Source organism: Phodopus roborovskii, unplaced genomic scaffold (genome assembly GCF_943737965.1).
Source record: "Phodopus roborovskii unplaced genomic scaffold, PHOROB, whole genome shotgun sequence".
Taxonomy (NCBI): domain Eukaryota; kingdom Metazoa; phylum Chordata; class Mammalia; order Rodentia; family Cricetidae; genus Phodopus; species Phodopus roborovskii.
The window spans coordinates 11,601,015-11,613,734 of NW_026125059.1; the positions used below are offsets into that span (position 1 = coordinate 11,601,015).

At 45.3% G+C, this 12,720-nt stretch overlaps 1 protein-coding gene across 1 annotated transcript in view; it reads left to right on the plus strand.

Moving 5' to 3' along the window:
- Stau1 (staufen double-stranded RNA binding protein 1) overlaps nucleotides 1–12,720 on the plus strand; it is a 35,351-nt gene that overhangs the window by 11,636 nt on the left and 10,995 nt on the right. The window contains 3 exon segments of the mRNA XM_051186057.1: nucleotides 8,729–8,735; nucleotides 9,332–9,463; nucleotides 10,792–10,957. Coding sequence (XP_051042014.1) covers nucleotides 8,729–8,735; nucleotides 9,332–9,463; nucleotides 10,792–10,957 — 305 coding nt within the window.

Here is a 12,720-nt window from a genome sequence, read left to right on the forward strand (position 1 = left end):
TAGTGGTTAAGAGTTCTTCCTGTTGGATGGTGTTGGTGCTTACCTTTAATCCTAGAGGCAGAGGCAGGCAATTTTCTGTGAGTTCGAGACCAGCTTTGTTTACTAAGCCAGTTCCAGGACAGCCAAGGTTACACTTGAGAAATCTTGTGAGTTCTTCCTATGCTTCCAGAAGACCTGACTTTACTTCCAATCATCCCCAGGTTGTTCGTTCACCCCCTGCTTTTCTTCACGGGATCTGATGCCGTCTTTGGCCTTAATAATCACCCACACTCAGGTGCAAATGTCCACATGTGCGAGTGCACGTGCACTCAGGTGCACGCGCACACACCACCACCACCACCACCAATTTTTTTAATTGAGCTTGGTGCCCGTGATTCTCAGCACTGGAGAGGTAAAGGCAGGATGATCGCCATGAAGCCAGCCTGGACTAGGTAGTGAGTCCTTGTTTCAAAAAACAAAACAAAACAAAACAAAACAAAAAAACAAAAACAAAAACAAAAAAAACCAAAAAACAAAAAAAACCCCAAAAAACAAAAAAAACCCAAACCAAGTCGAAAAGTGTATTTGAAAGTTGGCAAGACTGATAGCTATTGCAGATAATTCTGGCAGCCTCTTCTGACCTGTTCCTTATGTATTAAATGGTTCCTGTGTGCTCAGTGTCAAAAGGTGGTTCTGGATTTACTGTTAAGCAAGGAACACATTTATACCTAGCCACTTTGTGTAGCACATCATGTGCAATTAAAAAAAAAAAAAAAAAAGGTTTTTGTGAGGTTTACATGCTCCTGTTTCTCCACATCCAGAAAATGCTTACACTTGTAAATGATATTTGTCAATCAAGGTGTGTGTGTCTGTTTTTTTATGTATGTGTGTGTGTATAATTTTATTTATTTTTAGGTAAGACCTCACTGTGTAGTCCAGGTTGTCCTCAAATGTGTTTTCTTATTTCAGCTAAGTGCTGAGAGTATGGATGCTCAAATGTGTTTTCTTATTTCAGCTAAGTGCTGAGAGTATGGATGTATGTCATTTTCCTCAATCAGACTGTATGAGACTTTTTGTTTGTTTGTTTGAGACAGATTCTCTCTGTAGCTCTGTCTGGCCTAGAAGTCCATCATATTTAGACCAGGCTGGCCTTGAACAGAGATGCACTTGTATCTGCCGCCCCAGTGCTCAGATTAAAGGTGTGAGCGCCACCACGTCTGGCAGCTTTTATGATGCTTTGTGTCAGCACAGGAGCAGATCTTTAGAAAGAATGCTTAAGCTCCTTCATACCTTTCCTCTGTGCTGAGGTGCCTGAAAGGAATACAAGACGATGCAGGAGAGTGGAGGTGTTCATGAGGCCTGAGGTTACCGGTGTTCAAAGCTTTCTCTGAGTGACAATTTGATCTTTCGTGAGGCCCTCACGTACCTGGTAGGAAACAACCCTGAAGGGCAGGTTTAAAGGGAGTCTGTTTCTGTGGAGGGTTTCAGTTGCAACAATGGAGATTGGAAGACATAGCAGTTGGAATTCCATGGTTCCCAGGACTCCCTTGAACTTGACACAGTGGAGAACTTTGTTCTCTGAGTGACTGACTACACGGTACATACCCCCCCCCCCTTCCTCTGCCCTCTAGATATATAAGGTCCTTTTGCATTGATCAGTTGTAACAACCAAAAATAGCCAACCATTGCCTGGAGGAACAGAATTGTTTTCTCTTGACAACCAGTGTCTCCTAGTCTCTCTCTTTAGGCTTAAACATGCTGCCCAAGGCTAGTAATTAAAGAGTGCCTGACAAATGAGTATGCTTGGTGTCTTTTATTATTTTAATTTTTTATCTTTCTGACTGGCTCTAGAGTCCTCTCTGTGCTCAGCAAGTGCATCGTCACTCCCCTCCACCCCCAGCCTTCTGCCTGGTGAATTTTAGTGCGACTTACATGGGACTTTAAAGCTTATCAAGTATTGTACATTATGTTTTAACTGCCCTCTCTCCCATGTGTCATGGAGGAGCAGTGGTGGCCAGGCCCGAGCGTGACACTTGTCTTCCTCTTGTACTCACTCATTCATTGAGGCAGGCTCTCTTTTTTTGAATCTGAAAGTTGCTCATTTGGCTAGACCATCTGGCCTGCAAACCTCAGGGTTCCTCCTGCCTTTACCTCCCTAGCACTGGGATGATAGGCTGTGTTCTGTCACTGTTCTTGTCTTTTTGTGAGAGCTGGGAATCAAATTCAGGTCCTCATGTTTCATAGCAAACACTGCTCACTGAGCCAGTCTCGTTTTTAGCTACTTATTTACTTATTTCAACCAGTTGTTAGCTCTTTTTTTTTTTTTTTTTTTTTTTTTTTTTTTTTGACGACATAGGTTTTGGAACCTATCCTGACACTCAACTCTATAGACCAGGCTGGCCTCGAATTCAGAGAGATCCGCCTGTCTCTGCTTCCCAAGTGCTGGGATTAAAAGCATGCACCACCACTGCTCGCCATCTCTTTGAGGTGTATTTGAAACTAGCATTTAGGGGGCAGTCTCATTGAAAGCCTGTTTTGTTCTGAGCTTCTAAAACCCTCCCGTATTTATGACGGGGTTTGGAAATGTCAGTGGGCCTGCTTTATATAGTAGGAGCCAAAAAGGATTCCTTTGGGCCCACCCTTTCTAATTTTAGGCATTCATGCAGCCTTAAGTTCTACTACAGGTTGGATTGGTCCTGCTGGGATGGGCTTTGTTTTATTATTTTTTGCCTGTGACCTCTGGCTTGTGTGTCCACACTGGCAGCTTGTCTGCTCAGAACAGTTCTGCATCTTGGATGAATGCCGTCTGTTTTTTGTTCCACTCCCAAAGTAAACAAGGTGGTGCAATGCCACACTGGGGACTGGGACAAGTGAGGTCATTCAAGCACTTCTTTGGGGGTTTGCTTGCTCTGTCTTATTGGTGGGAAAGGCCTGGCGGTAAAAGTCATTGTGGGGTTATTCTGCCAGGGAACAGCTAGTTTAACTAGCTGGTATGTGCTGGAGGCCTGCCTGGTTGCCTGTTTCCATAAAACACTAGAAAATAAAATTTCTAGTCTTCATTGATGCTTTTTTATTTAAAATACTTTTAGCTCCCTTAAAACTTCTTCTGCTTTTTGAAAAATGACCATAAGTGTGTATAGGATTTCTTTACTCTCAAATTATTTGTTTGTTTGCTTGCTTGGTTGGTTTTTCGAGGTAGGGTTTCTCCGTGAAACAGTCTTGGCTATCCTGGAATTCACTCTGTAGACCAGGCTGGCCTCAAACTCATGGAGATCTATCTACCTGCCTCTGCCTCCCAAGTGCTGGGATTAAAGGTGTACACCATCAATATTTTGCCTATATAGATTGATGTCTGTGCAACCCATTTTGTGCCTGGTGCCTGTGGAGACCAGAAGGAGATGTTAGGTTTCCTGGAACTGGAATTATAGTGGTGGTGAGCCACCATGTGGGTGCTGGGAATAGAACCTGGGTCCTAAGCAAGAGCAATCAGTGCTCTTATCTGCCGAGCCACAGTTCAGCCCACCCTCCCACTCCCTCCCACTTTTGACTTGTGAAGAAATTTGGCTCTGTAGTTCCTTCTAACTTAAAAACTAAATAGGAGACTAGTGAGTGCTTTGCCACCCTGCAGTCTCTTCACTCACACCTGCAGTGGTCACAGGGAGCTCTGGGTCTATTCAAGTCACTCCAGGATTGTGAGCTTCAAGGTTGGTGCAGTCGTTTCCTGCCTTAGAGTCTGTAATTAGATGAACCTTCTAGTAAACCTTTTACTCAAACAGATCCATCTTTTATGCCAATAAAGAAAACCAGCAACAAATGAAGGGAAAGGTTTCTGTCCATTAAGCTGCTGCCCTTGACAGCAGTTCATAGTGGCCTGCTAGTGTCACTACCCAGGTTGTTTTCAGCTTCTCACAGGTTTGAGACCAGAGGCCTTTACCATGTCCTCTAATTACTAAGCACTACACAGCGCTGACTCTCCTTGCAAAATGACTACATACTGCATGGGAATGGTAAATCCTCTTAAATCACTGCAGGAAATGCAAGCCAGGGCAAGGCAGCATGTGGAGGAGTGCAGACTTGTCAGCGATCAGCATAGCTACATGCTGCCTGGGTTGTTCTTGTAACTGAGGTAATGCCAGGGTTAACTGGATTTCAGCAATTACTTTCCCCCTCTATAATTTAGCTTTTTATTGTCTTTCCCTGGCTACTGTCATGTAGAACTTTGGTAATACTGACTTAGCTTTACTGAACACTGTACGTCTCCAAGTTGTTAATTTTGGTGAGAGTACAAATTTTGGTTGAGTACAAATTCAGATTGCATTTGCTGCTCTCTCTGGGAGTCAGACACTGAACAAGGATGAGTGTCTTCACTCAGTCTTTCTGCTAGCTGCCTGCTCTCCACACCTGCGGTTAGTTAGACCTGCCCTCAGTCTTGCATCACATCCTCCAGCACAGTTGCTTTAATCCCAGCATTTGGGAGGCAGAGGCAGGTGGATCTCTATGAATTAGAGGCCAGCTTGGTCTATAGAGCATGGACAAGCTCCAAAACTACACAGAGAAATCCTGTCTCAAAAAAAAAGAAAAAAAAAATCTGTCCTTTAAAAAACATTGTTGCCTTGTCAAGACAGGGTTTCTCTGTGTAACAGTTTTGGCTGTCCTGGAACTCACTGTTTCAGTAAATGACATCCCTAACCCCTATTCCAGATGGTTCAGGCATGATTCTGGTTGTGTCTTCTCTAAGCAAACACTCCTGGCATGTTTCCATCCCTGGGAGACTAGAAGTCATAACTGCTGTTGATGTCCATGAATTTGGTTGCTTTTCAGTTCCAAGGGGAAAAATTCAAATTTGCCTTGTGAATGAATCAGCTGTCAGCAGGGTTCAGCCTGAGTCAAGTTTCTGCCTGAGCAAGGCCTAGCTCTGGGGTAAGTGACTACTGTTCATCCTTCCCTGATGGCTTGTACAGAGAAGACTTTCTGGTTTCTGTACTGCTGAACATGGGACTGTGTGATTCAAAATATACATTTTCAAACTGTTGTTAAGAATAAGGGTACAACTGCAAATCTTAGGGAATTGCTTTTACTTTTATTTCTTTTGGTTTATTGAGGCAAATTTTCTCTGTGTAGCCCTGACTGTCCTGTCCTGTACCAGGCTGGTCTTGAACTCCCTGACCTGTCTGCCTCTGCCTCCCTAATGTGCAACACTATACCTGGCTCACTGAGAATTGCCTCTACTTTTACCCTTGGGGAAAGGACCTACTTTCTTTGGAGTATTTGGCTTTTAAAACTTCAAGTCATAAGAAATTTTGTAGGATTTGGAGTGGATAGACAATCCCCAAGTGCTATGATTGATTTCCCATGAGTTGGAGGCTCTGGGATCTCCTGCTGTCTGCAGCCTTCCTCAGGCTCTTTCCTGCTTGTTTGGGGAAGTAGAGGAGTTGGGAAGTCAGTGAGGCTACTTGTCAGCAATCTGGGTGAGGGGCTGATGGAACGTGGTGGACTTTTGTGTCTAAGGAAGAGTGGGCCTTTTCAGTTATCTTTTTCAACCTTGGAGAATAAAAGACAATATTATGTGAAACAGTTGTTATATATTTTTGTTTTGTTTTATGGGTTTTGTTTTTGTTATTCAAGACAGGGTTTCTCTGTGTAACAGATAACCTTAACTGTCCTGGAACTAGCTTTGTAGACTAGACTGGACTCAAACTCACAAAGATCTGCTTATCCCCGTCTCTTGAGTGCTGGGATTAACAGCATAACGCCAGCAGATGTTAATTTGAATTGTCACCGAGTTTAGTCTTTTCAATCTATTTGGTATCTTATAAAAGTCTAATTGGGAGCTAGAGTGATGGCTCAGTAGTTAAGAGAGTCACTGTTCTTCCAGGGGACATGGGCTCAGTTCCCAGCACTATATGGCAGCTCTCTACTGTTTGTAACTCCAGTTAGGGGATCCTCCACATTCTTTGGTCTCCTTGGACATCAGGCACACATGTGGTATGAATGGATGCAAAACACACATACACAGCCGGGTGTTGGTGGTGCATGCCTTTAATCCCAGCACTCGGGAGGTAGAGGCATGTGGATCTCAGTAAGTTCGAGACCAGCCTGGTCTACAGAACGGGTTCCAGGACGGACTCCACAGCAATACAAAGAAACCCTGTAAAAACAAACAAAACAAAACAAAACACCCATACACATAAAATAAAAAGTATTTATAAACAAACATAATTATATTTGAAGTGTCTCTTTGTGTTGGTGCCTGAACAATATAGTGAGATTGTCTCAAAACAAGGAAAAGTGAAGAAATACCTTTCTACAGTGATTAGCAGTCTTTTAAATCCATACCTGTTAACGGTGCCCAAGGTCCAAGTGGGGCAACCATCAGCAGCAGGCCGCTCACCTGAGCTCTGCAGGGAGGCACTTTTGTGCTTAGGACACAGCTGCTGCCACAGTGGGTAAGAAAGGGATTTCCTCAAAGCACAAGAAGGGAGGGATCTGGCAGTTTATCAGGGCCAAGACAGTCTCCTTTCAAAAGTGTGTCTTGATGCTGCGTGATGGCTTCCTAAGCTTAGGTCCTACATGGTGAGTGACAGATTTCTCCTCACCATCCCAGTCTGCAGTCCCTGACTCGGTGGTCTGCAGAGGAGTCATGGGGAGATACTGTCCCCATACAGTTTTTAAGATTGAGGAAAAACATAATGAAAATTCCTTTTACCTGGGTAAGGCTGTGTACCTGTTGAGAGCGTAGGTTTTTAGTAGAATCATGTCAAGTCAGTATGTCAGTATTGTTTATAATCTGTCAGTCAACAGTGTTGTTTCTATGTCTCCTGATGATTAACAACAGTGAGAAAATACTGCCTGAATACAAGCTAGTAGGTCATAGTGCTGCAAACAAGGGCCCAAAGCAAATTAGGAACCTAGGGATGTATTTGGGAGGCCCTTGCTGGAGCTGTGGCTGGTGGGGTCTAGATACAGTCCCCAGTCCTTGACAGTTAGTAGTGAATTGTGACCATCTCAGGTGAACCTTTCTTTTTGCCTTTGATTTCTCTGTGGTGGTCTTTCTCTACTCTAGATAGATTCTGTGGGTCACAGCTACTCAAAGTGATTGAGAGTTTCTTGTTTTGTAGACCTGGAACTCATCACCCAATAGTTGAGGTTTTCTTAAACTGCAATTCTCTCTCTCTCTCTCTCTCTCTCTCTCTCTCTCTCTCTCTCTCTCTCTCACACACACACACACACACACACACACACACACACACAGAGAGAGAGAGAGAATTTTGTTAATGAGGAAGAATAGTGACTCATTTGACCTTCTGATTGTGCAAGTGCAATGATACTTTTTTTTTTTCCCCCCTCTGAGACAGGATTTCTCAGAAGGTATGGAGCTAGTCCTAGAATTTGCTCTTTAGACCAGGCTGGCCTCGAACTCACAGAGATCCTCCTGCCTCTGCCTCCCGAGTGCTGGGATTAAAGGTGTGCGCCACCACCCAGCTTCTTTTTTTAAAAGATTATTTATTTTTATGTGTATCACTATTTTGCCTGAATGTACGTCTCTGTGCTTGGTGCTTTTGGAGGCCAGGAAAGGATCTTAGATCCCCTGAAACTGGAGTTACAGGTAGTTGTGCGCCACCATGTGGTGCTAGGAATTAGGCCTGGGTCCTCTGGAAGAGCAGCCAGTGCTTTTAACCACTGTACACCATCTCTCTTGCCCCTAAATGTAGGGTTTCATGGACATTATTCAAGCTTGCTAGTGTTGTTCTGTGTTTATTGTGTTGGTTTGTTTTTGAGATAGGCAGCTTAGGTAGGTATCAAATTTACAATCATGCCTTAGCCTTCCTAGTGCTGAGATTATAAGTCCTTATCACTTGGCCTTGTTTTAAAGATTTGTTTATTGTGTATGTGTGTGGGTATTTGTATAACAGTGCTTTGTGGAAGTAGGGGACAACTTGCTTGTTATGAGCAGTTTTCCTGCCAGCTCAGTCTCACAGCTGCATCAGTCCCAAATAACACACAGAGAGGCTGTATTTGATATAATTCTGTTGGCCTGTTACTAGCATTTCTTATTGGCTAGCTCTGTCTTAAATATTAACCCATTTCTTTTAACCTAAGTGTTTCCACTCGGTCTTATCTTACCAGAGAGAGGGTCTGGAGTTCCGCCCTAAAGTCTCTACGTCTTGAATCTACTACTACATCTCCCAGAATTCTCCTTGTGGCCTAGTCCCGCCTATCTTGCTTTCCTGTTTGCCAACAGTGCTTTAACCAATAAGAGAAACATATTTACAGAATGACATCTCCCATCACTTGCTAGCATTGCTTTTCATCTACTATATATTTAGAGTTTCAGGCTGGACAACAAGTTCCTTAACCTACTGTGTCATCTCCAAAGTCTAAAAGGGACGTTTTCCTACTTTTAATTAATTGATTTATATATATATTGGTGTTTACCTGCATACCACTGTTGTCTGGTGCTTCCAGAGGCCAGCAGAGGGTGTTAGATCCTTTGGGACTGGAGTTAGAGTTGTGAGACCTCTTGTGGATGCAAAGAATTAAACCTGGGTCCTGGAAGGGCAGCTAGTGCTGATGGCTGAGCCATCTGTCTGGTCCACTCCCACTCAACAGTGTCATTTTTAAAAATGTGACGTGTGCAATGACAGTAATCTTTTCAGCTGTTTTAATGGTTTGTGAAAATTCATGAATTGAGTGACCTAGGCGAGCAAATTGAAAGGCTAGTAGTATATGTCTTGTTTATTTCTGTGAGAGAGTATGTGCATATGTGTGTGGATTGTGTGCTATGTGTGGAGTTCAGAAGATAGCAACAGGCAATTCTCATGTCACTTTCTGCCTATTTCTTAGAGATGGGACCTATCCCTAAAACCCCAGCTCATGTTCTCAGCTAGGTTGGAAGCCAGCAATCCTGTCAGAGCTGGGGTCACAGGTGTGCATGGAGCCCAGGCTTCTTAACATCAGTGCCGGGATCTGAACTGGTCTTGTGATTGGCGGCTTAGTGCTGAACCCTGTCTCTAGCCTTAGTCTGTATTTTCTCATGTCGATGATTTTGAGGTAAAAGCTCCCTCTTGATGTACATGAAAACAAAATGGGATTTCCTGTCATCTGTGACCGTAGTGCAGCCACGCTAATATCAAGGCACACATATCTGGATGTGCTCTGGTCTTTATCTGCCTTCTCCAGACAATCTACTTGCCCCACCCTTCCCAGGTTTTTCCTGTGGTTCTGTACACTGTGTGAAGTTGGGTTTCCTGATGAACATACAGGGGTAGCTAGTGTACTTGGCTGTTTGCAGTACATGCTTTTTTAATGTCCAGGGACTGAAACTGTTCTTAGTGTGATTTTTGTGTTGCAGAAAGTATACCACTGAGCTCAATGCACTTTGTGTGAAACTGGAAAGAAAACCAATGTATAAGCCTGTGGACCCCCACTCCCGGATGCAGTCCACCTACAGCTACGGCATGCGTGGAGGTGCCTATCCCCCCAGGTATGTGCTTGGGGTGGAGATCGCTAAAGCTATGTCTGTAAATTGTGACATGAATCATGATTAGGTCTGACTGAGGCTCATCACCTGGGTTAAGGTGTGTCTTTGGTGCTGTCTTGGCAACCTCTGTTTAAGTTACTCCTTTGCGAAGGCCTGAGCAGGTTCCTTGGGAGCAGCTGCACTCACCCACGTCTGGCCACATTGTTCCCTTTGCTTCCGGGGACCCTGCAGTGCATGTTTGTGAGCATGGGAGGCTTTCTGATGCTCTTTTCTACTTTTGCACTTGGTAGACTAATAAGACTTATTAACATGGAGAAGTGCCAGAACCTAGTGTGGTTGCAGAGTGCCTGTAATCCCAGCACTCCGGAGTTGGAGGCAGGAGGATTGCTGCAGAGCAGCCTTTGTGAGAGGCTGTCAGGAGTGGGGAAGGGCAAAGCCTCAAAAGTACGGACTTTGAAGTGGAAGGAAGCAGACTCTTGGACTTGGTGCTGCTGAGATGTCAGGGATGAGGGTCCTTTCTAAAAAAAGGTCACGTTTAGAAACACGCAAGTGCAAATTGAAGGCTTGAAAGTAAAGTGAGCTAAGTTTTCCTGAGCTAGCGCCCAGCCCATCCTGGACCCTGGCAGCACAGCCTGGCCTGGAGAGTCAGATGCACACACTTGTCAGCTGTGAACTTGATGTCAGTGTGACTCTGTGCTTGTTCATGCTGAGCAGGTGTTTGTAGCTGCAAACACAGTGATGAGACCGTTGTTCTTTTGCTACAGTTATAAGAATAAAAGGCTGGAGAAGGGGGGGAGGGGTGGTCGGGGTGAGGGTCCAGTAAAGGACCATGTGGGAGAGCATAGCAGGTTGCACAGCCGCAGGTGAGGGTGACCCAGGCGGGAGGGAATAACACACCGGGCAGACAGAGCTTAAACGAGGAGTTTATTTAGAAAGGGGAGTGAGGGAGAAGGGAAGAGACAGAGACACCGGGAACAGAAGAGGAGAGAGGGGGAGAGAGATGGGGGAGGAGGGGGGGATAGCTGGTGGCCAACCAAAGCAAGAAGGGGGGAGAAAAAGGGAGGGAGAGAGAGAACGCAAAAGAGAAAGCAAAATGTGCATAAGTGGGCAGGGGTCTGACTTTTAAAGGGGTCCTTTACCCCTGCCTGCAGACTGGTACTCGTGGAACCCTGGGCTGACCAGAGTACTGCCTGAGCGCATTCTTCCAGGTGACGGGCAGGCCAGCGTAATGCCTGAGTCCTTATAACCGTAGTACAGGAAATGTGGGATTTGGTGAAGAAGGCATAGGTGACTTAACAGTCTGAGACTCAAGCCCCACCCTGTATTTGTAGGTACTTTTACCCATTTCCAGTTCCACCGTTACTCTACCAAGTTGAGCTTTCTGTGGGAGGACAGCAGTTTAACGGGAAAGGAAAGACAAGACAAGCTGTGAAACACGATGCCACTGCCCGAGCACTGAGGACCCTGCAGAATGAGCCTGCACCGGAGAGGCTGGAGGTAGGTGGGCACAGACCTGGGCCACACCCACACTACTGCTGACCCTGCTTATAGTTACTGGGCGAGAGCCATTAAGATTCTGTAGCCTGGAGAGCAAGTTTCTCCCTAATGTCTCAGCAGGAAGGCTGAGCAGCCTTTCCTTTCTCCTTGTGGCAGTGTGAGTGACATGCATGGTTTGAGTGACTTGCATGGGAGGGTGGGGACTCTTTCTCAGTGCTAACACCCTTGCTGTTGGAGCTGCTGACGTGTCCTGTCCTGTCCCCTGTCCTATGCTCCTTTCACTGTGTAGCTCTAGCTGGCACTGTTAGATCAGGCTGGGCTCGAACTCATAGAGGTCTGCCTGCCTCTGCCTCCTGAGTGCTGAGATCAGAGCTGTGAACACCACACCCAGCTGAATTAAGAGAGTCTCTGTAGAAACCTGCTGTCTTTGCTAGCATACTAGAACATGGTGCATGTGTTGCCTCCTGCAGCTTGGGCAGGGCTACGTGTGGCAGCTTGTCTGCCTTCACCAGGACTTGGAGGACCTAGTGGTAAAATGGCTCCCTTTGGTTCCTATTTAGTGGCCCTCTGCAGGGACTGTTTGCATTTCCTCACAGTTTGGTGACGATTTGTGAAGAGTGAATGTCCTTGGGCTGGAGAGATGCCTCAGTGTTAAGACTGTTCTTCCAGATGACCCAGGTTTTAGTTCCCAGCACCCACATGGCAGCTCACAGCTGCCTGTAACTCCAGTTCCAGGAGACCTCATACCCTCCCAGACATACATACAGGCAGAATACCAGTGCACATAAAATAAAAGAAACCAAAAAATAATAGAATGAGTGTCCTCGAAGATAGAAAGTGGAGAGTGGTTCTTTTTTGTTTTGTTTTGTTGTTGTTTTTTGAGACAGGGTTTCTCAGCCCTGGCTGTCCTGGAACTCACTCTGTAGATCAGATTGGCGTGAACTCACAGAGAACTGCCTGCCTCTGTCTCCTGAGTGCTGGGATTAAAGGTGTGTGCCACCAACACCTGGCTGGTAGAGACTGGTTCTTAAGGCCCATTCCCAGCAATCACAGGCTGGCTTCTGCCTTGTTTTATAGGCTAGGTGGGCCCAGAGCCAAAGGAGGGAGACAGGGAAGCTCACGTTTTTATTTTGTTTTTATTAAAGGTCACTTTAGAAAAACTCATCAGCTTAACTCTTGTACATGTAGAATAATCCAACAGCTTCTAGGGCATTCAGTGTGGAGAAGCCTGCTTCTTGAAGAGAGGAGTGTTTATGAATTGGGGCCTTTCTTTGTCTTCTTTTCCTGTTGCTGAAGGTTAATGCTAATCACATGCTGAGCTATGCTATTAGCCTGGCTGTGATTTAAAACTACCATGATAGATTTTTTTTTTTTTTTTTTGAGATAGGGTCTCTCTCTATAGTCTGGAACTCAGAGATCCCACCTGCTTCTGCCTCCCGAGTGCTGGGAGTAAAGGTGTGCACCACCACCGCCCAGCTGTAGTTGTCTGTCAGTAGCTACTTGACCATGCCAGTGAGAGACATCTGAGGTCTGGCTTCCTCACACGCAGTTAAATTTCAGCTTCCTAAGGCACTTTGTAGGAAAACAGGTTTCAAGAACTAGGCTCTAAGAAGCAGACACAAGGGCCAGAGAGTCTTGTGCCACTCTGCTCCCAGCTGATTAGGGAGTGTCTTTTGAATCCTTAAGTTTGAGTTCAGTGGAAAGGAAGACCAGGGCTCTTCCTGTTCTGGAGTAAGGAACCATCAGAGCACTGGGCACATGAT